This window comes from Erinaceus europaeus, chromosome 6 (assembly GCF_950295315.1).
Source record: "Erinaceus europaeus chromosome 6, mEriEur2.1, whole genome shotgun sequence".
Taxonomy (NCBI): Eukaryota; Metazoa; Chordata; class Mammalia; order Eulipotyphla; family Erinaceidae; genus Erinaceus; species Erinaceus europaeus.
This window is the reverse complement of record NC_080167.1, coordinates 600,477-626,705: the sequence shown is the minus strand read 5'-3', so window position 1 is coordinate 626,705 and position 26,229 is coordinate 600,477. Positions and strand designations below refer to the sequence as shown.

Below are 26,229 nucleotides of genomic sequence, written 5' to 3'. Positions count from 1 at the left end.
GTGGACTTCCCATGGCAGCCTGGGCAGCACGCAGGGATCCGGGCCCAGAGGCGTGGCCTGATGAGAAGCAGGACCAAGGCCTGACACTTCACGACTCTCCTGGCCCAGTGCAGTGACCCAGGGAGAGCATCTGTGGACATGGCTATCCACTCCACTCATCCACTCCACTGCCTGCAAGTCCCTGGGTCCTCCCGTCTGACCGACAGCCTCTCGGACCCTGGTCCGCTCACACCACCTGCTGTGTGCAGAGCCTCCCCTGGACACCCTTGCCATCACCCCCAGGCTCCGCTGTGGTGTCAGAACCTTGCAGTCCCCTATACACACATCCCACGGAGGCGGAGGACAGTCTTCCCCATGGGTGCGGCAGCTCCCCTTCAGCTGGCCTTGGCCCCAGTCAACACTGGGCCTCTGGCTCATCGGGGAGTGAGCTTTCTTTTTGAACATTCTTCATATTTACTTGATAGCACAGAGAGATTGAGAGGGAAGAGGAGATAGGGAGAGAGAGACACCTGCAGCCCTGCTTCACTGCCTGCCAGGTATTGCCCCATAGGTGGGGGCGGACAGTCCGTCACCTTGACACGTGCAGTGCATGGGAGTCCAGAGCTCTGTTCAGCTGAGTTACAGTGATGCGGTGACTGGCCCTGGGACCTTGGAGCCCAGGCGAGAGAACTGGGCTGTGGAACGCAGTGAAATCTGCAGTACCGGTCAAGCCCTGGCCCTCCTTTCAAGGGAGGAGTCTCGCAAACTGTGGGGCAGTTCTTCAGATCTCTCTCCATGTTGTCGCTATCAGGAGAAGGAATGGAAAAGGCCTCCAGGAGCAGTGGAGTGTCGTGCAGTCACCAAGCTGCAGCAGTGACCTGGCAGCATGAACACTGCTGTCTCCCTGGCCTCAGGACTTCAGGCCTTTTTTTTTTTAGTATTTACTTATTCCCTTTTGTTGCCCTTTTTTTATTGTTGTAGTTTTTATTATTGTTTTATTGATGTCATTGTTGGCTAGGACAGAGGGGGAGATTTTTTAAGTCCAGCGCTGCCCACTGCACTACTTTGCAGGCGTGCAAGTCCCTGGTTTCTGAAGTCTGCAAAATTCTCCCACTGTCCCTGCTATTTTTGTGTTTGGGTGCATTTATCTAATGGGAGGCGGGAGCAGAGCACTACCACCCCTGGAGCCATTGTAACTTTATGCACAGGTGCGAGTGGGCCTGAGTGGGAGGACCCCACTGGTCCTGAGAGACTTCAGACTCACAGTGGGAGGGACTTGCCCCCAAACTGCCAGCATCACTGGGGAAGTCGGGGTCCACCCACCTGCAGCTACATGGAACCTGGAGGCACTGCAGGATCCCAGAACAGAAGAGGCCGTGGAAAGCAGGAGTGGAGTGTGGACTTGGGGTCCCGGCTGGGCAGCTCCGTGTGGCTTCCAGCAAAGGGAGGAGGCAAGGCTCCTCTACAGCTGCCACACACTTACCTACCGGAGGCAGCTCCTAGTACTGATGCTGGTACCTGCCCAGCATTCAGTCACCACAGCACCACACCAGTGTGTGTGGGTGTGTGTGTGTGTGTGTATGTGTGTGTGTAAGTCACCACACCAGTGTGTGTGTGTACACATACACAAGCGCCTGTGTGTCCTTGCTGGGAGGAAGCTAGAGGTGTGGCCACAGGACCCGGCTCCATCTCCCCCTGACCCCCAGTCACTCCTTGTCACCATAGTCCCTTTGTCCCTGCTGGGCTTAGGCTCATTGACACTTTACTTCCATCTCTGAGGAGCCAGCAGGTCACTCAGGAAGCCCTCACAGCAGGTCTGAGCCGAGTGTCTGCACATTCAGGCCCCTCCAACTCCTCCATGACGTGAAGGGGAGCACTGCCTCCCACACAGTGATGCCCACTGGCCCCTGGAACAGGTGCAGCAGGACACCCGTCTCGAGGGCGACTGCCTGTGTGGCCCTGCACCCAGCTCCCAGCCGGCAGAGACCCACACCGACCTGCTGGAGGTGCTCTGGCCGCTTCCTGATCCTTCCAGCTGCTCCATATACGCACCATCCTCCCTGAGAATTCCTCATCTCCCATTCCAGACACCCACCCCCCCAAAAAAAAATGCTGCACCCTGCCCTGACTACTCCAGCAGCTTTCTGGAGGAGGTTTTTGGTGTACAGGATTCCGCAGCCCTTTGCCCCTGGGGCAGTGGACACGTGTCATGACTGTCCCTCCAGCTCTGAGTGCTGACTAGCTGGGCCCTTCCCTGACCTGCCCCCCACACCCTGGGGACCTGTTCCACCGCCCAGTCATCTCATCGCAGCACTGTGGGGTGAGGGGCCTGTAGACCCTCTGGGGGTGGCTTCCTTGACTCCCCAGGACTCCTGTGCAGGTGAGCGGCAACCTGCAGGGCTACAGGTGTGTCCTCGCCACACCCCTGCAGCAGGGCCAGAAGCCACCCTGCCCGGCCAGGCTGCCAGCACCAGATGGGTGAAAAGTGGCCTCTCATCGGGCTTGGCTCTCGGCCACGTCCAGATGCCAGATGGCAGATGCCCACCCCCTCCACGCCTGCCCGGCTCACCCTGCGCCTCCGGGAAGACGCCGCAGCGGCACCCCTGTGGCTGAGCCCCCGCTGCACCGCCCAAGTCTGTAGGCAGGTGGGTGTCGGCCCCCTGCCATTTGGGAGGTGGACGTGCTCAGTACAGCCCTGTGCCCTGACCAGCCAGCCTGCCGCGCTGCCAGCTTGTCCCCAGGCTCCTGAGCTGGGTGGGGGGGGGATGTCAAGACACCCAGAAGAGCTGGCACATCCGAAGCCCACAGCAAACAGGAGCTCTCAGCCCAGCCCCCTTGCTGCCCTGGGGTGCCGGCTCCCTGGATCGCTGGCAGCGCGGGCCCTTCGGGTGGGCGTGGCCTCATTAGCGTGCACCAGCTTTCTGCAGCGCAGCGGAGCTCCAATAGGTTGGCCCGGGGCGGGATCATGAATATACATTAGCCGGGTGGGCGGGGCTGGTGCTTCATTAGCATTCATTAGCATTCGTGAGCTCCGCCCCGCGGAGGCGGCGCTCAGGCGGCGGCGGCGGGAGGAGCCGTGATGGGGTCGCGGCGCGCGCAGACCCGGGGCCCCCTGCAGCCCCCGGCCCCCCGCAACCCGCGGACGCCCCTGCGGACGCCCCCGTGCCCCGCGCTGCTGCTGCTGCCGCTTCTCGTCCTGACAGCCGGAGCTGCCCTGGCCGCGCCCGCGCCCGCACCCGCACCCCGTGCGGAGGACCTCAGCCTGGGGGTGGTGAGTGGGGCCCAGGGGAGGAGGGGTGCACCCCCAGGATGGGGGGCCCCGGAGGGGCGGCACCCCCGCGAAGGAGGGAGGGAACAGACGCCCCGGGAGCAGGGTGCACCCCCAGGAAGGGGGGTAGGGCAGGCGCCCCGGGAGCAGGGTGCACCCCCAGGAACCGGGGACGGGAATGGAGCATATCCCAGGACGCCGGGGCGCAGTCCCAGGAAGCGGGATCCCCACGGAGCAGGCACCCCGGAAGGCGAGGGAGGAGGAAGCGCATCCCTAGGAAGCGGGGGTGCACCGAAGGAAGCGGGGTTCCCGAGGGCAGGCAGCCCCAGGGAGTGGCGTCTGGGGAGCACGGCCAGCCTGGAAGCCGGTGCGGTGGGCAAGGTCCCGTGGGCGGCTCTGGAGTTGGGGTGCGGAGCCCCGGCCAGTCTCGGCCCAGTGCCCCTCCAGCCGGGTCTCTGGGTCAGTGGGGGCCTCCGGGTGGGCCCTGGCGGGGTGGGCGGGGGACACCCCACTCCGGCAGTGGGGAGGGGGCTCAGTGGCCACCCTCAGGCCATTGGCAACTGGGGCTTCCGGCACTCGGTCCTGGGGGCTGTTCCAGCCGGGTCCCCACCTTCCAGCCCAGAGGGGACGCCGCTGCAGCTTCCTGGGGTGCAGGCTGGCCTGGGGTCACGGAAGGGGCGGCAGGAGCCTCCTGCGCCCAGCACAGCCGTGGGGGCGCCCGTGGGTGGGAACAGAGGCTCGGCCCAGACGGAGGCAGGGTGGGAGGGGGCCGGCCTCCGGGGGGACGGCAGCTCAGCGCACAGCCCAGGCCCCCTGGACCCTGCCAGAACCCCCAGCCCTCTGTGAGTGAGGGGCCTCCAGCACCCGTGGGATAGAGTGAGGCCCAGCCCGCTGCCAAGCACGTGCCGGCACAGAAGAGAGAACCGGGCCAGGGTGCGGGCCCTCAGGCTTCAGTACTGGCCGCTGCCCCTCCCTCCCGGGGCAGGGGGTCTGGCGGATTCGCTCACTGCTGAGCCCTCCAGAACAGCTGGCCCTTGCAGCCCCCGTGCCGCCTGCAGGTGACTGGAGGGCCAGCTCCTGGCAACACAGATGTCACACACACTTGCCGGGGTCACGGGCCGCCGTGCAGAGTCCCGAGGGACCTGGGTGTGTGCAGGGCGCAGGAAGGAGCCAAGGCTGGGGGTCTGCACCCCGCTGCATGTGTGGCCTCAGTGGGTGACCGTGGCTTGCGGCTGAGGGGGGCTGATGGCGGGGCTGGAGCTCAGCAGGGCACATGTGAGCAGAGTTCCCCTCACCTTTCCTGTGCTGGGGACCTGAACCTCACAGCTGAGTGTCTGCCCCCACCTGCCCAGAGCCCAGCCCCAACCCCCCCCCCACACACAGACGGGACGGCCTGGGGTGCAGGCGCCCCAAGTGCAGGTACCCTGAGACTGCCAGCACCCTCCTCCGCCTGCCCCCAGAGCCCCGGCACTCTCAGGGAAGCCGCCAGCTGCCGACCTGATATCTGGGGGCCCAGTGTGGGTGCCCCCCGCCCACTCAGCCCACGACAGGCAGTACTGTGTGAGCTGGTTTCCCCTGGGCAGGGCTGGGGGTGCAGCCAGGACTGCCTGGAGGTGCCTGCGGCTGGGTCCTGCCCTGGGGGCCGTGACACCCCAGCCCAGCACTGTTCTTCACAGGCTTCCACAGTCACTTTGCGGACACAGTCACTCTGGGGACACCTCCCTGGGGAGCTGGGAAGGGCCCTTGCCCCCGCTGCTCCCTGGCCCACTCCCTTCTGAAAGCTTCCCCACCGCTCCCCTCGGTGCCCTGCCGTGTAGGGCTCCTAGGGCTCGTCGCCCAGACACAGTCTCCGTGGTGACATGGTGATGAAGGGGGGGGGGGCTGGGATGCACACCCCTCCTAGGGGCAGGGTCACCCTGCAGCCCTACCCCCTGGGCTCCTGATGGCTGCTAGTGTCCCCCTGTGAGCCCGCACGGCATCCACTGTGTCCCCCAGCTCTCCTCCTGGGCTGCAGACCAGCCGTTCATCTGCCTCCGGCATGTCCCCTCGCTGACCCTTGGAGCCCAGAGTGGGACAGGGCTGGGCAGAGCTGAGGTCACTACAGCAGGTGGAGACAGCACTGAGCAAAGCCATGGTCAACGCAGGGGGGACAGACAGCCCAGGCTCCCTTGCCCCCTCTAGCAGAGCTCTGCATCCTCCATCCCCCACCCCCAGCTGGTGACGGGGGGTCTCTGCACTGGGCCCAGACCACCTGGACACTGCCAGCGGACAAATACCACCTCCCAATATGTGGCTTGCCTGGGCCACATCCTCCTCAGCAAGGGAACCTCCAGGGGCTTCCTGGAGGAGGCCGCCCTGGACCTTGGTGCTAGGCTGTGTAACTGGGGTGTGTGTGTGGATTGACACTCCAGCTGCAGTCAGACTTTAAACCCCCATGAAGCCTCAAGAGCGCAACTCTGTGCGAGGTTCCATGTGGTCTCCATGAGGTGGGGGCGCAGGCCTGAGGGGGTGACCCCTAGGACAGGGCTGGGGGCAGAGGGTAGGCCTGAGGGAGGTGGGGGGATGCCTTGGGCACAGAGGGCAGAGGGACCTGCAGAGTGACACCTCTGTCCTCACAGGAGTGGCTGAGCCGTTTTGGGTACCTGCCGCCCACGGAGGCCACCTCGGGGCAGCTGCAGACACAGGCGGAGCTGGGCCGGGCCATCGCCGCCATGCAGCGCTTTGCGGGGCTGGATGCCACCGGCCGGCTGGGTCTGTTCCCAAGCCCCACAACTGCTGCCAAGGGCCCTAACAGCACCTCCAGCCACCCATCTGCCCTGGGCCTGGCTGGTCTGGGTGACCTCTGACCTGAGTGGGGTGTCCACACAGCCAGGACTGGGTGTCCATCGAGGCCAGGCATCCACTGGGACTGAATGTCCACTGGGGCTGGGTGTCCACTGGGGCTGGATCTCCACTGGGGCTGGGTGTCCACTGGGGCTGGGTGTCCACTGAGGCCTGGCATCCACTGGGGCTGGGTGTCCACTGAGGCTGGGTGTCCACTGTGGCTGGGTGTCCACTGAGGCCAGGCATCCACTGGGGCTGGGTGTCCACTGAGGCTGGGTGTCCACTGGGGCTGGGTGTCCACTGTGGCTGGGTGTCCACTGAGGCCAGGCATCCACTGGGGCTGGGTGTCCACTGGGGTTGGGTGTCCACTGGGGCTGGATGTCCACTGGGACTGGGTGTACACTGGGACTGGGTGTCCACTGAGGCTGGGTGTCCACTGGGGCCAGGCGTACACTGGGGCTGGATCTCCACTGGGACTGGGTGTCCACTGGGACTGGGTGTCCACTGAGGCTGGGTGTCCACTGGGACAGGGTGTCCACGGGGGTTGGGTGTCCACTGAGGCCAGGCATCCAATGTGGCTGGGTGTCCACTGGGACTGGGTGTCCACTGAGGCTGGGTGTCCACTGGGGCTGGATCTCCACTGGGACTGGGTGTCCACTGGTGCTGGGTGTCCACTGGGACTGGGTGTCCACTGGGACTGGGTGTCCACTGGGTTTGGGTGTCCACTGAGGCCAGGCATCCACTGTGGCCGGGTGTCCACTGGGACTGGGTGTCCACTGGGGCTGGTGTCCACTGGGACTGGGTGTCCACTGGGAGTGGGTGTCCACTGGGAGTGGGTGTCCACTGAGGCCAGGCATCCACTGTGACTGGGTGTCCACTGGGACTGGGCGTCCACTGAGGCCAGGCATCCACTGGGACTGGGTGTCCACTGGGACTGGGTGTCCACTGAGGCCAGGCATCCACTGTGGCCGGGTATCCACTGAGGTTGGGTGTCCACTGGGACTGGGTGTCCACTGGGACTGGGTGTCCACTGAGGCCAGGCATCCACTGTGGCCGGGTGTCCACTGGGACTGGGTGTCCACTGGTGCCAGGCGTCCACTGGGACTGGGTGTCCACTGGGACTAGTGTCCACTAAGGCCAGGCATCCACTGGGGTTGGGTGTCCACTGGGACTGAGTGTCCACTGAGGCTGGGTGTCCACTGGGACTGGGCATCCACTGTTGCTGGGCATGCCCTCCTTGAGGCCAGGGCCTGGTGCCCATTGGTCAGAGCCTGCGCTGGTCCCTCTGACTGGCCACAGCCTGGTTAGTGTGTGAACACTTGGCATGAGGGGTCTTGCTTCAGGCCCCCCTGATAGGCTGTCCCTGCAGACACGGCCACCCTGGCACTCATGAGGACCCCCCGCTGCTCCCTCCCGGACCTCCCGGTCGAGGCCCCAGCTCGGAGGAGGCGCCAGGTGGCCCCCGCCAGATGGCATAGGCGGAACCTGTCCTGGAGGTGGGTGTGGGGCCTGCCTGCACCCTTCTGCACTCACCCCTGCAGACCCCTGCCAGGGGCCCCTGCCACCCACAGGACACCCAGGGGCCCAGATCAGGTGTGAGCTCAGGTGGGTGGGACTGGGCAGTCCTCAGGGACCTTGGCTGGTGTCCTCCTTGCAGTGACACTGCGCCCCAGGTCCCCCGTAAGCCTGACTCTGACCCCTGACCCCCCCCAGGATGTGCAGCTCCCCCTGTGACTCCTGACATCTGAACCTCTTTCCCTGACCTCTGACCCCTAACCCCTGGTCCCCACGCTAGGGTGTGCACCTGGCCACTAGCCCCTGACCCCCAGAGTGTGCACCTTCCCTCAGGACCCCTGGCCCCCACCCCCAGAATGCATACCTTTCCCCTGACCCCTGGCCCCCACCCTAGGGTACGTACCTTTCCCCGGGATTCACCCCTGGGCCGCGACACTGTGCGGGCCCTGCTGCACTACGCGCTCAGGGTCTGGAGTGACGTGGGGCCGCTGGACTTCCACGAGGTGGCGGGCAACACGGCCGACATCCAAGTGGACTTCTCCCGGGCCGCCCACAATGACGCCTTCCCCTTCGATGGCCCGGGGGGCGCCCTGGCCCACGCCTTCCCACCCGGGGACCCCGCTGCTGGCGACACCCACTTTGATGCCGAGGAGGCCTGGACCTTCCGCTCCTCCGGTGGGCTAGGGGGAGAGCAGAGGGAATTGGGGGGCTGGGCATGGGCCTTCTGCTCCTGCGGGGGGCTGGGGCCATGGGGGAGGGCTGGAAGGGCTCGGGGGGAGGGGAGGAGGGGCTGCTGGCAGGCCCCAGGGACCCCATCCTGGTCTCCCACCCGTGGTCCTCTGGGCCGCGGTAGCCCCGCACCCCACTCCCAGCGGCCCTGCCCCGGCACCCTCGGGTGGCAGGGACCGTGTTCTGGGTTGTGGCCCCCAGCAGTCCCCAGCCCCACAGCGGAGGCCACCCCTGCCATCTGTGTGTGCCGTGGGGGCCTTCATAGGCCCTGTGGAGCACGATGCTCCTCACCCGTGCTGAGCTACCCCGTCCCCAGACGCCCAGGGCGTGGACCTGTTCACGGTGGCGGTGCACGAGTTCGGCCACACTCTGGGGCTGGGCCACGTGGCGGCCCCCCGCTCCATCATGCAGCCCTACTACCAGGGCCCGGCCGGGGACCCCCTGCACTATGGGCTGCCACACCAGGACCGCGTGCTCCTCTGGCAGCTGTACGGTGAGTGCCCCTCCCTCAGCCTCCCTGTGGCCCCCAGACTCCTTGAGCACCCCCACAGCCCTCCTGAGGCCCCCACGGCTTCCCTGAGTCTCGGCAGCCCGGGACCAGCCCTCTCAATAATGCTGGGCATAGTTTGGACAGAAACAATTGAGAGGGAGGGGAGATAGAGAGAGACAGAGAGACACCTGCAGCCCTGATCTCTGCTTGTGAATCTCCCCCCCCCCATCCTCCATCCCCACAGGTGGGGGACCAGGGACTCAAACCCAGGTCCTTGTGCTTGGGAACATGACTGGTCTGTGGAGTGTGCCACCACTTGGGTCTATCTTCTTTTTTAAACCAGAGCACTGGTGTGTGGATTATGATGATGTGAGGGATTGAACCTGGAACTTCAGAGTTTCAGGCATGAAAGTCTCTTGTGTGCTGGGGGACAGACAGCATGATGGTTCTGCAAAAAAGAATCTCACGCCTCAGGACTGGCATCCTGGTTCAACCCCCATGTCACCATTATTCACAGCTGAGCAGGGCGCTTTGGTTATATAGATAAATAAGTACATTTGCATCGCCATCAATCTGTGACCTGCTCCCTCCCCCCAATAGTGGGGCTGGGTGGAGGTGCACCTCCTAGAAAGCACCTGTTAGAATGCCCAAGGACCCCCGGGTTCAAGCCCCAGTCCCACCTGGAAGGGAAGAGGCTTCACAAGCAGTGAAGCAGGGCTGCAGGTGTGGCTGTTTCTCCCTCTTTCCCCTCTTCTCCGTTTCTCTGTTACTATCTAAAATAAATAAAATATTTTAAGAGAAAGTCTAAAAAAACAAGGATCTGTGTCTGGTAGCTGGACTTACAGCCTGAGGTCCCACAGTGATGCTCTGATCATCTGTCTTTCTGTTTCTGACTTTCTTTCTGTTGTTAATCAATAAACACATCTGTTTCTTTTTCTTTTTTTTTTTTTTTCTTGGTTATTGCTGGAGCTCGGTGCCTACACTATGAATCCACTGCTCCTGGAGGCCATTTTTGTTTTTACCCTTGTTGTTGTCATTAGTTATTGTTGTCATTGCAGTTGTTGTTGGATAAGACAGAGAGAAATCGAGAGAGGAAGGGGAACAGAGGGGGGAGAGAAAGACAGACACCTGCAGACCTGCTTCACCGCCTGTGAAGAGGACACCCCCCCCCTGCAGGTGGGGAGCCGGGGGCTCGAACCGGGATCCTTACCCCAGTCCTTGTGCTGTTCTTCATGCCATGTGCACTTAACCCGCTGTGCTACCACCCGGCCCCCTGTTTATTTCTTTAAGGAGGGAATAGCTCATCTGGGCAGTGTGTCACTATGTGTGAGACTCAGTTTGAGGCTGGCCCCATGGCATTGGAGGAGGCCTCCGTGCTGCAGGTCCCTCTCCCGTCCTTCCCTCCCCGTCTCTATGGAGGGAGCATGAGTCCCTAGTTTGTTCCCCAGCACTGTGTGTGTCAGAGTGACACTCTGGTTCTCTCTCATTAATTAATGAGAGCAAGTCTGGGAAAAACAAAACAACCACGCAACCCAGGAGGTGGCGCAGTGGGTGGTGCTGGGCTCTCGTCATGAGGTCCCAAGTGTGCCAGTGATGCACTTGCGCTCTCTCTCTCTCTCTCTCTCTCTCTCTCTCTCTCTCATAAATAAGTAGACAAGTAGCCTGGGGGCGGGGGGCGCAGTGGGTAAAGCCCTGGACTGAGGCCTTGAGTTCCATCCCCGGCATCATGTGCTCTGCTGTTCCTCTCTCTCTCTCTCTCTCCCTCCCTCCCTCCCTCCCTCCCTCCCTCCCTCTCTCCATCTCTCTCTCTCTCCCTCCCTCTCTCCATCTCTCTCTCTCTTATTAATAAATAAATGTATTTTTAAAATTGAACCAAACATGGGTCGTCATAGTTCACTAGCTAGAACTCTCTAATTTCCACACCTGAAGACTCAGGTGCAACCCCGCTCTACACAGGAGCACCTGTGGAAGGCTCTAGGGACAGTATAGCCATGCCCCAGGACTCACTGTCTTCAGTCTGTCTCTCCTCCACCCCCCTCTGCCTTGTCCCTGAGAGTCTAGCCTCCACCACCAGCCCCTCCCTCCACAGTCATGGCCTCCATTCATTCTCTCACTACTTTTTTTTTAAAGATTTTGTTTATTTATTAATGAGAAAGATAGGAGAAGAGAGAAAGAACCAGATATCACTGGCACATGTGCTGCTGGGGATCAAACTCAGGACCTCATGCTTGAGAGTCCAAAGCCTTATCACTGCGCCACCTCCCGGACCACTACTTTTTTTTTTTTTTTAAAGATTTTATTTCTTTATTCGTGAGAGAGGAGAGAGAGAAACCAGACATCACTCTAGTCCATGTGCTGCCAGGGATTGAACTCAAGACCTCATGCTTGAGAGTCCAGTGCTTTCTCCACTGTGCCACCTTCCAGACCGCCTCATTTCATTTGTGACAGGAGAGAGAGAGAGGCAGAGCTTACTCTGGCACTGTGACACAGGATTGAACGCGGGCCCTCGTGCAGGTCCAGCTCTGGCCGCTGTACCCCAAGGGCAGGGCTGCCTTCTGCCACAAGGGCCCACACCTGGCAGCTCCCCTGGGCAGGAATGGGGGTGCCCATGTGTGGGGTAGGCCACTCCACACGGCCTCTGTCCACAGGTGTGCGGGAGTCCGTGTCCCCAACAGCACAGCCAGAGCCCAAGGATCCCCCCCTCCTGCCGGAGGCCCCCCACAATCGCTCCAGCACCCTGTAAGCCACCCCACACCCAGCAGTGACGTGAAGTCCCAGCTCTCCCGGCATGCGGTCCCCTCCGTCTGCGCCCACCTGCTCCGGCCCCCACCTGGGTCCCTGGGGTGCCTGGCTGAGCACCCACCTACTCTGCCCACAGGCTCAGGACAGAAGCACCTCACAGGTGCCAGGCCCACTTTGATGCGGTGGCACAGATCCGGGGAGAGGCCTTTTTCTTCACAGGTGTGTCACCTCCCCCATTCTCTGCCCCCACCTGGCCAACTCAGCCTGACCCTCCTGTGCACCCCTACCTGCCCTATCCTCCCCTGGTGCTCCTGACCCCACCCGCCTGTTCCCCTGACCTGCCCTATCCCCCCTGGCCCTCCCATCCCCCCGACCTGTCCCATCCCCCCCATCCTCCTTCCTGACCTGCCCTGACCCCCAACCCGCCTGTTCCCCCTGACCTGTCCCATCCCCCCTGGCCCTCCCATCCCCCATAACCTGTCCCATCCCCCATCCTCCTGTCCCTCCTGACCTGCCCTGACCCCCAACCCACCTGTTCCCCCTGACCTGTCCCATCCCCCCTGACCTGTCCCATCCCCCCTGACCTGTCCCATCCCCCCCGACCTGTCCCATCCCTCCCCACCTGTCCCATCCTCCTGTCCCTCCTGACCTGCCCTGACCCCCCAACCTGCCTGTTCCCCCTGACCTGTCCCATCCTGATCCTGATCCTACTGTCCCCCCAACTTACCCCGACCGCCCCATCCTCCTGTCCCCCTTGTCCTGCCCTGACCTCTGACCAGCCTGTCTCCTGTGACCTGCCCCGCCCCTCCTGACTCTCCCATCCCCCCTGACCTGCTCCATCCCCCGACCTGTCCCATCCTCCCTGACTCCTGACCCTCATGTCCCTCCTGACCCGCCCCTCCCTCTACAGGCCGGCACTTCTGGAGGCTGACAAGGGACCGACAGCTGGTGTCTCCGTGGCCAGCACAGGTTCAGCGCTTCTGGCGGGGCCTCCCCCGGCAGCTGGATGGCCTGGATGCTGTGTACGAGCGCCCTGGGGACCACAAGATCCTGTTCTTCAGAGGTAGGGGCTGGGAGGGGGCGCTGGCTGGGCTAGGGGCGAGGGGCTGAGGCTGGTGAGGGGACAGGAGCCTGGGATGCAGGGTGCCACCCCTGCGTGGGAAAGGCAGCGCCTGGATGTGGAGCCTGTGGATCAGTCAGGATCAGAGTCCCAGGGGGCTGGGGGAGCAAGGAGAGGAGGTAGGGGAGTCCTGTTTCCAAGCCAGCTCCACCAGAGTTCATGGGTAGAGGAGCCTGGGGTGCTGACACACACACACACACACTTACACACACATATACACTCACTCACACACACTCACATACACACTCACACACATACACACACACACAGCCACACTCACACATATACACACTCACACACACTCACACACTCACACTCACTCACTCACACTTACACACCACACACACACACACAGTTGCACACACTCCCACACAGTCACACAGTCATACACACCTTCACAACACACACACAGTCGCACACACTCACACACACATTCACATACACACACACACTTGCACACACTCACACACTGTCACACTCACACTCACACACACACTCACTGTCACACTCACACACACTGTCACACTCACACACACTCTCACTCACACACTCACTGTCACACTCACACACACTGTCACACTCACACATACACACACTCACACACTCTCACTCACACACACACACACACTCTCACACACTCACTGTCACACTCACACACACTCACACACACTCTCACACACACACACTCACACACTCACTGTCACACTCACACACACTGTCACACTCACATACTCACACACACACTCACACACACTCACACACACTCTCACTCACACACACACTCACTGTCACACTCACACACACTGTCACACTCACACATACTCACACACTCTCACTCACACACACACTCTCTCTCACACACTCACTGTCACTCACACACACTGTCACACTCACACATACTCACAACACACACTCTCACACACACACACTCACACACACACTCACACACTCACTGTCACACTCACACACACTGTCACACTCACACATACTCACACACACTCACACACACTCTCACTCACACACACACACTCACACACACACACACACACACTGTCACACTCACACACACTGTCACACTCACACATACTCACACACTCACACACTCTCACTCACACACACACACACACACACACACACACACTCACACACAGTCTCACTCACACACACACACACACACTCACACACACACACACACACATCCCTCCGTGGCTTCTCCAGGCAGGTGACCTTAGGTGCAGTGGGAGGAGAGCTGGCGGGCAACAGGTGTGTCACTTGCTCACCTACCTCCACATCACTGGTGCTTCCTGCTGCTCCCCTCAGACACCCATCCCCTGTCCCCTGGAGCCTCTGCCCTCAGAGGAGCGTCATTCTCCAGGCTGTCACCTCAACACACTCCTGTGCTCTCACATGAGACCTGGGGTGCTCACCCAGTGGGTGACAGGAGGTTCTCAGTCAATGTGGGGGCCCAGGGGGGCTGGGGGCAGGCCCCCACAGTCGTTCTCCCTCCAGGGGACAGGTACTGGGTGTTCAAGGACACCAGCGTGGAGGAAGGCTACCCAAGGCCTGTCTCGGACTTCGGCCTCCCGCCTGGCGGGGTGGATGCCGCCTTCTCCCGAGCCCCTGCTGGCAAGACCTACTTCTTCAAGGACCAGCTGTTCTGGCGCTTTGACGAGCACACGCGCCGCCTAGAGCCCGGCCACCCTGCCCACAGCCCCCCCTGGAGGGGCGTCCCCAGTACGCTGGACGCCGCCATGCACTGGTCTGACGGTAAGCTGGCCTCCCAGAAGGGCTCAGGGGTGTGTGTGCAGGGCCCCAGAAGGGGTCACAAGAGTGTCCACAGGGTCCCCCAGACGGGCTCAGGCAGGGTGTCTGCAGGGCCCTGGTGGTTGACCACCATCCCTGTCTGCATGGCCTCTTGCACTCCCACTGCTGCCCCTAGCCCCAGCACCCTCCTTCCATCCCCAGGTGCCTCCTACTTCTTCCGCGGCCAGGAGTACTGGAAGGTTCCAGAAGACGGGCTGGAGGTGGCTCCTGGGTACCCACAGTCCACTGCCCGGGACTGGCTGATGTGTGGGGACGCACAGGCCGACCCTGAGGTCAGGACCCCGGCTCCCGGCTGGCAGGGACGCAGCCGCTCAGAGGACAGCTACCAGGTCTGCTCCTGCAGCTCCTGGGCGCCCCCGGGCCCCCTGCCGGCCGCCACGCTGCTGCTGCTACTGCTGCTGCTACCGCCGCTGCCGCTGCCGCCACCCAACCTGTTGTGGATGGCTGCCCAGGCCCCCGCTCTGTAGCAGCTGGTGGACAGGCTGACACGAGGCTGCCGTGCTCAGAGGACAAGGATGAGAGCCCAGGGCTAGAAACTGTGGGAGGCCTGGTTGCGGCCACAGCGCCCTGGGACCACACGCCTTCCATGCACAGCTGCCATGGGACGGGTCGCGCTCCTCTGCCCGCTGACCCTGTGCCTCCTGCCCCAGCACTGCCAGGCCCAGAGACTCTCAGGGCCCTGCTGGGCACCCGGACCCCAGCCTGGGTCCCTGTGACCCCATTCTGGCAGGCTCAGGGAAGAGGGCAAGCACGGCAGGTGAGGGTCCAGGCTCTGGCTGATCCCCACCTCTCCCAGGGACCCCGTCCCTCACACACCAGGGGCACCCTCTCCAGAGAGGGGGCTAGGGAGCAGCTGCCGTCCCCCCAAGTGCTGCCCTCTGCTGGCAGCAACCCCACCCCCAGCCAGGAGCTGCCACGGGTGGGGGCTCAGCGTCCTGTGCTGCTGCCCTATCCTCTCACCACCACCCTGGTGGCCGGGGCGGGGGCCGGAGAGAGGCCGCCGCCCAGCTGCCCACGGGGCATCAGGAAGAGCCTTGGGGCAGCAGGCTGTGGGGGGCCAAGAGGGCCGAAGAGCTGAGCCAGAGTTCCTGCTTGAAATGAAATGCAGACTCCTGGGCCTGGGGTAGGTGACCCTGCCACACTCCCATACACAGCTCTGTGCACCCCAAGGTGTGTGCCCATATTGCAGAGCTGCAGGGTGCACAGGGGCTGGGCCACCCCGCACTGAGCCCCCAGTCCTGTCTCAGAAGCCACCCCTGCTGTCCCAGTCCTGATGGGCCTCCTGGGGAGCCCAACAGGGGCCTGCTGGGCCTAGGCCAGGGCTGGAGCTCACAGTGGCAGGCCTCCATGTTCAAGCCAAACGCTTTTATAAAAACGTTCCCACCAGCTGTGTGTCTGTGAAAAGTTGCCCAGAGGAGCCTCTCAACTATGTCTCCACCACACCCCTGCGCTGGCCAGGTAGCCCCCTTCCTGCTCATTGGGGGTTTGCGTGGGGGGCTCCTCCTAGGGTCCTATGGCCCCTCACAGCCATGCCTGGGGCTCTGTACCTGGGTGGCAGGCTGGGCCCCTGGACATGTCCTCAGAGTGGCACCTGCCCCAGCCAGGAGACCCCTGGGGGCTCCTGTGGTTTGACACTCTGCCCTGGGGAGCCCCCCTCCAGCCAGAGGGACCCCCAGGTGCCTCAGCATTGCACCCCAGAGGCTTCCGGCTGGCTGGTGAGAGGCTGAGTCCAGCCTTGGCTAGGACCGCCAGCAGATGTCACGACCAGCTGAGCAAGTCCTCGGGTTGCCCGGCTCACGGGAAGTGGGCTGGGGGCCTGGGGGCATCCCGGGTCCCACTGTCTGTGTGGCAGCCTGAGCTCAGCCTGCCCATGGGCTGAGCCCGCAAGGTATGAAAGCACCTCCCTTTACCGAGGACCCCGTGGGGAGCAGACTGGGGGAATGTGGCCATGGAGACATGCCCAGTAGCAGCCAGGGTGGGCTGAGGGCGGTGGAGGTGGCAGGAGGGACTCCCAGTGGGTGGGAGGGCTTCCGGGGGGGAGAGGATGCCGTGCAGGGTGCAGTGGCCTCGGTGCCCTCAGCAGGCTGTGGAGAGAGGCGGTCAGCCAGCACACACCTGTGTGCGCACCAGCCCCCACCCCACCCTGACTGAAGTGGGGGCCACCCCAGCTGTCCTCGGCCAGCCCCCCACTCTCTGGTCTAGGTCTGAGCTGTGACACCAAGAGCAGGTGCCCGCCTGAGTGAGAGGTAAGAACAGCACTCAGCTTCCTCTCTGTGGCATGGAGGAAGGACCCCCCCCCCCCCCGGGTGCTCTCAACAGCTGAGCACCCACACAGCCAGCACTTAGCAGCTGAGCACCCACACAGCCAGCACTTAGCAGTGGGTCCCCTGCAACGGTAGTGGGGTCACAGGTGTGTCTGTTCACCTGGTGCCTTTTTCTATTTTTTTTTCTTGCCAGAGCCCTGCTGAGAGCCCTGGCTGGTGGTCATGCTGGGGATGGAACCTGGGACCTCAGAGAACCCCTGTACTATCTCCAGCCCCACATCATGACAGGAAGACAGAGGGGGGAGAGAAAGATAGACACCTGCAGACCTGCTTCACTGCCTGTGAAGCGACTCCCCTGCAGGTGGGGAGCCTGGTGCAGTGAGGGGGCAGCTTGAATACTCAGCCCTCACCTGGTGCAGTGAGGGGGCAGCTTGAATACTCAGCCCTCACCTGGTGCAGTGAGGGGGCAGCTTGAATACTCAGCCCTCACCTGGTGCTATGAGGGGGCAGCTTGAGTACTCAGCCCTCACCTGGTGCTGTGAGGGGGCAGCTTGAGTACTCAGCCCTCACCTGGTGCTGTGAGGGTGCTCACAGACTGGAAGAATTAACACCAGCATGGTGCTTGCTCTACCCAGAGCTGTATGCAGGTTTAATGCAGCCCTACCAAGACTCTACCAGATTTCTGCAAAAGAATAGAATAAAATATAAAAAGGTTATATGGGGGGCCGGGCAGTGGTTTGCATGGTTAAGCGCACATTGTGAAGCCAAGGACCCAGTCTGAGCCCCCAGATCCCCACCTGCATGGTGTCCATTCACGGGTGGTGAAGCAGGTCTGCAGGTGTCTAGCTTTCTTTTATTTTTCCTAATTATTTTTTAAATTTTTTATTAATATTTATTCCCTTTTGTTGCCCTTATTTTATTGTTGTAGTTATTATTGTGGTTGCTACTGATGTCGTCGTTGTTGGATAGAACAGAGAGAAATGGAGAGAGGAGGGGAAGACAGAGAGGAGGAGAGAAAGACAGACACCTGCAGACCTGCTTCACCGCCTGTGAAGCGACCCCCCTCAGGTGGGTAGTCGGTGGCTCCAACCGGGATCCTTCCACCCGTCCTTGTGCTTTGCATCACGTGCGCTTAACCCGCTGCGCTACCGCCCGACTCCTGAAGTGTCTAACTTTCTGTCTTTCCCTCCTCTCTCAATTTCTCTCTCTGTTCTATCCAACAACAATGGAAAAAAGATGACCTTTGGTGGCCCGGGAGGTGGCACAGTAGATAAAGCACTGGATTCTCAACCATGAGGTCCTAAGTTCGATCCCCGGCACCACAGGTACCAGAGTGATGTCTGGTTCTTTCTCTTCTATCTTTCTCATGAATAAATAAATAATTTTTAAAAAGATGACCTTCAGGAGCAGTGAATTCATAGTGCAGGCACCGAGCCCCAGCGATAACCTAGGAGGTAATCTATATATGGAGGGGCTGGGTGGTGGCACACCTGGCTGAATGCACACATTGCAGTGCATAAGGACAAGCCCCTGGTCCCCACCTACAGGGGAAAGCTTTGCAAGTGGTGGTGAAGCAGTGCTGCAAGTTTCTCTCTCTCTTGCTCTCTCTCCCATTTCTCTCTTTCCTGTCAAATCAAATGAAGTTTTTAAAGATGGTGTTTAAAAAAGTTGTTCTGGAACCAAAGGATACCTGGCACAGCCAAAGAAATCCTGAGAGAACAGAGGCAGAACGGGGTGTCACGCTTCCTGATCAAGACGCACTCAGCCAGTCAGCAAAACTGCCTGGACTGGACCCCAAATGGGCACACAGCTGGAGAATGGAACTGAACACCCAGAAATCAGCCCCACATCTATGGACATCTGGAACATGTGTTGCCAGGGATCAAACTCAGGAACTCAGGACAGAGAGTCCGACACTTTATCCACTGTGCCACCTCCAAGACAGCCCTGTACTTCTTTTCACAACATTTTTTAAACTTTATTTACTGGGGCCAGGTGGTGGTGCACATGTTATAGTGGGTAAGGATCGGGTTCAAGCCCCCACCCACCTGCAGGGGAAAAACCTCACAAGTGGTGAGGCAGGGCTACAGGTGCCCCTCTGCCTCTCTCCCTCACTATCTCCCCTTCATTCTCAATTCCTGACTGTTTCTATCCAAAGGGGGGTGGTGGCGCACCTGGTCGAGCACACACGTTACAGGGCACAAAGACCCAGGTTTGAGCCCCTTGGTCCCCACCTGCAGGGGGAAAGCTTTGCAAGTGGTGAAGCAGTATTGCAGGTGTCTCTCTATCATCCCCTTCCCTCTTGATTTCTGGCTGTCTATCAAATAAAATAAAGATAATAAAAAAATTTTAAAAAGAAGACGAGGCACCAAAGGAGGATGACAGAGGACCTAGTGGGGGGTAAAAATAAATAAATAAATAAATAAATAAAGACAAGGCTGCCCAGTGAGTTTGGATGGTGGACAGGCCGGTGTCTAACCCTCTCTGCAGAACACCCTTTGCTCCCCAGGCCCTTCCTCCCAGTGAAGGTCACCACAGGTGAGTCTGGCCCCTCAGGGCTTTGCTTTGGATGGCTGTCAGAGGAGGGCGTTGGCCCCTTCTTGCCCCAGCCCAGCCTGCCTCTCCCTGCCCTGGGGCTGCTCCTCCAGCAGCTTCCTGTGGCCCCCAGGGGAGCTGGGCAGAGGGTGCAGACTGTAAGCCTCCCCTTTCCTGGGTGGGACCAAGGGGCAGGGCAGCTCCCTGTCTCGCCCAACACCCTCCACAGGGGACAAGCCCCACTTTCAGCTCCAACATGTCAGAACACCCTGGAGGAGGATATAGAGCCTCCCAAACTGAGCTAGGGTTCCCACGGGCTCAGCTGAGTACATGAGCTTTGAAGTTTCTCCCTCAGAGGCTGGTTCTCCTCCCTGTGATCTGCTCCTGTCCCTAGGGCCCATCATCTTTTCTTTTTAAGACAGAGACAGAGAGGTGGGGCGCATACCTGGTGGAGCGCACTTGAGTGCAAGGACCCGAGCTCAAGCCCTGGCCCCCACCTACAGGAGAAAAGCTTCACAAGCGGTGAAGCAGGACTGCAGGTGTCTGTCTCTCTTTCTCCCCCACCCCTCTTTATTTCTCTTTATCTATACCCACTGAATAAATAAATAATATATAATTTTAAATTTCATTGTATTTAAAAATTTTTTATGTTTATTTATTTACTTTTATTGCCCTTATTTTATTGTTGTTATTGATGTCATTGTTGTTGGATAGGACAGAGAAATGGAGAGAGGAGAGGAAGACAGAGAGGGGGAGAGAAAGACAGACACCTGCAGACCTGCTTCACCGCCTGTGAAGCGACTCCCCTGCAGGTGGGGAGCCGGGGCCTCGAACCCGGATCCTTATGCTGATCCTTGCACTTCGAGCCACCTGTGTGCTTAACTCGCGGTACTACCACCTGACTCCCATATTTTTTATTTTAACCAGAGCACTGTTCAGCTCTGGCTTATGGTGGTGAGAGGGGATTGAACCTTGAACTTTGAAGCCTCAGGTTTGAGAGTCTCTTTGGATAACCATATGCTATGTACCCCCACCCAATAAGTAATTATTTTAAAAGGAAATTATCTAAGAGAGAGAGAGAGATCACAACAATGGAGCTCCCTTCAGTGCTGGGGACGGGCCAACATACTGTCCTAGTGAGTGATTGATGTCACCGGCCTTCACTCCTGTTTTCTGGGTGAGAAAACCTGCCTACATGGATTCCCCAACCCTCTCTGCCAGGGTTGGCCTTCTGTTAAAAGTAAAATATTTGTTTATTTTTAAAAATATTGATTTATTTATTCCCCTTTTTATTGTTGTTATTGATGTAGTTGTGTTGGATAGGACACCTGCAGACCTGCTTCACCGCGTATGAAGTGACTTCCCTGCAGGTGGGGATCCGGGGGCTCGAACTGGGATCCTTAGGCTGGCCTTTGGGCTTCACGCCTCGCGTGCTTAACCCGTTGCACTACTGCCCAACTCCTGAAATTCCTATTTATTAATGAGAGAGGAATCCAGAACCTAAGCGGGGGAGATAGCATAACAGTTACGCAGACATTCTCATGCCTGAGGCTTTTTTTTTTTTTTGATAAGACAGAAATTGAAAGGGGAGGGGAAGATAGAGAGGGGGAAAGGGCAGGGATAGATAGCAAATTGTTATGCAAACAGATTCGTGCCTGAGGCTTCAGAGTCCTAGGTTCAATCCCCTGCACCACCATAAACCAGAGCTGAGCAGGGCTCTGGTTAAAAAGGAGTTAAGCACACGTCCTATCTCTGTCCTACCCAACAACAATGACGACAACATCAATAACAACAACAGTAATAACTACAACAATAAAACATGTGCAGCAAAAGGAAATAAATAAATATAAAAGAAGGAGAAGGAGAAGGAAAAGAAAAGTTGGCAGTGGTCTGGGAGGTGGCGCAGTGCCGGGCTCTCAAGCGTGAGGTCCTGAGTTCAGTTCCCCACAGCACATGTACCAGAGTGATGTCTGGTTCTTTCTCTCTTCCTACCCCTCTAATTAATAAATAAAATATATTTTTAAAAAGATCTCTGCCGGGAGTCGGGCGGTGGTGCAGTGGGTTAAGCGCACGTGGCGCAAAGCGCAGGGACCGTCTTAAGGATCCCGGTTCAAGCCCCCGGCTCCCCACCTGCAGGGGAGTCGCTTCACAGGCGGTGAAGCAGGTCTGCAGGTGTCTATCTTTCTCTCCCCTCTCTCTCTGTCTTCCCCTCCTCTCTCCATTTCTCTCTGTCCTATCCAACAACAAAGCAACATCAACAATGGCAATAATAACCGCAACGAGGCTGCAACAACTAGGGCAACAAAAAGGGGGAAAAATGGCCTCCAGGAGCGGTGGATTCATGGTGCAGGCACCGAGCCCAGCAATAACCCTGGAGGAAAAAAAAAAAAAAAAAAGATCTCTGCCTGTGGAAGCCCTCCCAGGGAGCTCTAGGCCAGGCCTGCATTTTGGGTGAGGCCAGCTGCCTCTTATCTCTTATCTCACCTCCCTCCTGCACCTGCTGAGCCCAGGCTGAGGGGCCTTGGGAGATGCAGTGAGGCCAGCACTAGGCACAGCAGCCAGTTTTGCTTCTGCTACACAATCTTTTAATTAATTAATTAATTTATTTATTTATTTATTTATTCCCTTTTGTTGCCCTTGTTGTTTTATTGTTGAAGTTATTGTTGTTGTTATTGATGTCATTGTTGTTGGATAGGACAGAGAAATGGAGAGAAGAGGGGAAGACAGGGGGAGAGAAAGACAGACACCTGCAGACCTGCTTCACCACCTGTGAAGCAACTCCCCTGCAGGTGGGGAGCTGGGGCCTCAAACCAGGATCCTTACACCTGTCCTTGAGCTTGCCACCTGTGCTTAACCCGCTGCGCTACCGCCTGACTTTTTTTTTTTTTCCTCCTCCAGGGTTATTGCTGGGCTCGGTGCCTGCACCATGAATCCACCGCTCCTGGAGGCCATTTTCCCCCCTTTTGTTGCCCTTGTTGTAGCTTCGTTGTGGTTATTATTATTGCCCTTGTTGACGCAATTCGTTGTTGGATAGGACAGAGAGAAATGGAGAGAGGAGGGGAAGACAGAGAAAGGGAGAGAAAGATAGACACCTGCAGACCTGCTTCATCGCCTGTGAAGCGAATCCCCTGCAGGTGGGGAGCCGGGGGCTCAAACCGGGATCCTTATGCCGGTTCCTGTGCTTTGAGCCACATGCGCTTACCCCACTGCGCTACTGCCTGACTCTTTTTTTTTTTTTTTTTTTAACCAGAGCACTGATCAGCTCTAGGTTATAGTGGTGCAGGGGCTTGAACCTGGGATTTTGGAGCCTCAGGCATGAGAGTCTCTTTGCATAACCATTATGCTATCTACCCTTGCCCACACAATCTTTTCTTACTATTTTTAAAGATTTTTAAAAATTTCTTGTTTATTTATTATTGGATAGAAACAGAGATAAATTGAGAGGGGAAAGGCAGATAGAAAGGGAGAGAGACATGGGGGTCAGGCAGTAGCACAGTGGGTTAAGTGCACATGGCGCAAAGCGCAAGGAGCAACATAAAGATCCTAGTTCAAACCCCCGGCTCCCCACCTGCAGGGAGGTTGCTTCACAGGCGGTGAAACAGGTCTGCAGGTGTCTATCTTTCTCTCCTCCTCTCTGTTTTCCCCTCCTCTCTCCATTTCTCTCTTTCCTATCCAACAACAATGACATCAACAACAATAATAACCATAATGATAAAACAACGAGGGCAACAAAAGGAAAAAAATAGCCTCCAGGAGCAGTGGATTTGTGGTGGTTCAGCCCTAGCAATAACCCTGGAGGCACGAAGGAAAAAAAACAGGGAGAGAGACCTGCAGCACTGCTTCACCATTAGTGGTTTCTCCCTGTAGGTGGGAACAGGAGGCTTGAACCCGAGTCTAGTCCTTGTGCACTGGAATGTGTGCCACTCACTACCTGCCCCTTTACTTCTTTTTTTTTCTCTCAGGGTTATTGCTGGGGCTTGGGACCTGCATCACGATTCCACTGCTCCTAGAGGACACTTCCCCCCCCCCTTTTGTTGCCCTTGTTGTTTTATCCTTGTTGTGGTTATTATTACTGCTATTGATGTTGTTGCTCTTGGATAGGACAGAGAGAAATAGAGGAAGGGAAGACAGAGAGGGGGAGAGAAAGACAGACGCCTGCAGACCTGCTTCACCGCCTGTGAAGTGACCCCCCTGAAGGTGGGGAGCTGGGGGCATGAGAGTTTGTTTGCATAACCATTATGCTATCTACCCCTGCCCTAAATTTTTATTTATAAAATAGAAATATTGACAAAACTACAGGTTAAGAGGGGTACATTTCCACACAATTCCTACCATCAGAACTCTGCCCCCTCCCCTGATAGCTTTCCTATTCTTTATCCTTCTGGGAGCATGGACCCAGGATCATTATGGGGTGAAGAAGGTGGAAGGTCTGGCTTCTGTAATTGCTTCCCCGCTGAACATGGGCATTGGCAGATCAATCCATACTCCCAGCCTGTCTCTCTCATTCCCTAGTGGGACAGGGCTCTTTGAACCAGATTTTACAATGGTGAAATGTACACTGTGCACCACCACTTGGCTCCAACCAACTCCCATAGTTTTTTTACACACACACACACACGCACACACACACACACACACACACACACGCTCACACACACTCTCACACACACACTCACACACACACACACTCATACACACTCACTCACACACACACACTCATACACACACTCATACACACACACACACACACACTCATACACACACACACTCACACACACACTCATACACACACACACTCACACACACACTCATACACACACACTCATACACACACAGTCACACACACACACTCACACACTCATACACTCACACACACTCACACACTCATACACACACTCACACTCACACACACACTCATACACACACACATACACACACTCATACACACACACTCACACTCTCTCACACACACACACACACACACCACAGCATCAAAGTTTCCACCAGTGCAGTGGGGCCAGGCTTGAACTTGGGTCACTTATATGGTAAGGCAGCACACTCTCCAAACTATCCAAGTAAGCTGTTCATTTTTTAAAATTTTTTTATTAATTTTATTTTTGAGAGAGATGTAGAGAGAGACACACAGAGAAACACCAGAGCACTGCTCAACTCTGGTTTATGGTGATGCAGGGGATTGAACCTGGGATTTAGGAGCCTCAGGCATGAGAGTCTGTTTGTATAACCATTATGCTGTCTCCCCTGCCCTAAGGTTTGTTTGTTTGAGATTTTATTTATTTATTTATTTTAACCAGAGCACTGCTGAACTCTGGCTTATGGCGGTGTGGGGGATTGAACCTGGGACTTGAAAGCCTCAGGCATGAAAGTCTCTTTGCATAACCATTATGTGATATCCCCACCCTTCAAGTAAACTGTTCTGTTCCTCCACCCACCTCACTACCCCAACACAGTCTTTTTTTTTTTTTTTTTTTGCTTCCAGGGTTATTGCTGGGGCTCGGTGCCTGCACTACAAATCCACTGCTCCTGGAGGCCATTTTTTTCCATTTTGTTGCCCTTGTTGTCATTATTATTGTTGTCAATGTTGTTGTTATTGTTGGCTAGGACAGAGAGAGGAGGAGAGGCAGAGAGGGAAAGAGAAAAGACACCTGTGAAGTGACCCCCCCTGCAAGTGGGAGCCTGGGCTCGAACTGGGTTTTTTTTTTTTTTTTTTAACCAGAGCACTGTTCAGCTCTGGTTTATGGTGGGGCATGGGATTGAACCAGGGACCTTAGAGCCTCAGGCATGAAGAGTCTGTTTGCATAACCTTTATGCTATCTACCCTCCACCCCGAACCGGGATTTTTATGCCTGTCCTTGAGCTTTGGGCCATGTGCGCTTAACCAGCTGTGCTACCGCCCAACAAACCTCCCCCCATTTTTAAAAAAGATTATTTATTTAGGAAGAATGAGAGAGAAAGAGATCATTCTGGTACATGTGCTGCCAGGGATTGAATTTGGGACCTCATGCTTGAAAGTCCAATGCTTTATCTACTGCGCCACCTCCCAGGCCACAGTCTTTAAATTAAAATTTAATAATTTATTATTATTATTATTATTACCAAAGCACTGCTCAACTCTGCCTTATGGTGGTCCTGGGAGTTGAACCTAGGATCTTTAAGTCAGGCATGAGAGTATTTTTTATAACCATTATGCCATCTTCTCGATCCTCCAATACAGTTTTTAAGAGATTTGTTTATTATGAAAGGTAGGATGAGGAGAGAATACTCGAACATTAGTCAGCTGGGCATATGCTGGTGGTGCGGTCCTTACTGGCACCAGACCCCTTCTACACAGATGCAGCTGGGATCCGTCCCGGTGCCGCCCGCACTGTCCTCGCTGGGGTCACCATGTGCTGTGCACAGGCTGTGGGCGCCCCTGTGCGCCCATCCTGGGGTGACTGGGTCAGGGGTCCGGGGACAGTGCCCTCCGGGCACACGGGGCCCGAGGCCACGCCGGCCGCACTGTCACTCCCTCACGGACCGTGTCCGGCTTTGGGGGGCTCTGGGGACAGTGTGTCTGTCACAAGGAGGTCCGCGAGGTGCTCAGTGCAGACCGGCCGCAGCCGCCAGGAGGAGGGGACAACCTGCTCCCAGGGGCGGGCTCGCCACAAGCCCCGCCCACACGGATTACCGAAAGCCCCGCCCACGGGGAGGTCACGCCCTCAAGACATCCCGCCCCGCACTGCGCCTGCGCGGCGTCTCAGGCTCTGGGCCCCGGCGGCCTCGGGTCTTTTGTTTCCTCGCCGGAGCCGGGTCGGAGCTGGGTCAGTACGCAGTTGAAACCGGTTCGGAACGCAGACGGAGCTCCCCTCACAGCCGGGTCGGAGCCCCCTCACAGCCGGGCCGGAACCCCCTCACAGCCGGGCCGGAACCCCCTCACAGCCGG

At 58.1% G+C, this 26,229-nt stretch overlaps 1 protein-coding gene across 1 annotated transcript; it reads left to right on the top strand.

Annotated features, from left to right (window-relative positions):
- Positions 1 to 3,010: 3,010 nt before the first annotated feature.
- On the top strand, positions 3,011 to 15,876 carry MMP17 (matrix metallopeptidase 17). The gene is made up of 10 exons (XM_060192712.1): positions 3,011 to 3,250; positions 5,866 to 5,998; positions 7,440 to 7,566; positions 7,980 to 8,260; positions 8,631 to 8,807; positions 11,453 to 11,543; positions 11,683 to 11,765; positions 12,457 to 12,609; positions 14,176 to 14,433; positions 14,632 to 15,876. The coding sequence occupies exons 1-10, from the start codon at positions 3,059 to 3,061 to the stop codon at positions 14,955 to 14,957; spliced, it is 1,821 nt and encodes a 606-aa protein (XP_060048695.1). The 5' UTR covers positions 3,011 to 3,058; the 3' UTR covers positions 14,958 to 15,876.
- Positions 15,877 to 26,229: the final 10,353 nt, after the last annotated feature.

Coding starts and splice junctions, on each gene's coding strand:
- MMP17 (XM_060192712.1), top strand. CDS start 3,059: ATGGGGTCGCGGCGCGCGCAGACCCGGGGCCCCCTGCAGCCCCCGGCC. Junction 3,251..5,865: donor AGGACCTCAGCCTGGGGGTG/GTGAGTGGGGCC, acceptor CTGTCCTCACAG/GAGTGGCTGAGCCGTTTTGG. Junction 5,999..7,439: donor GGATGCCACCGGCCGGCTGG/GTCTGTTCCCAA, acceptor CTGTCCCTGCAG/ACACGGCCACCCTGGCACTC.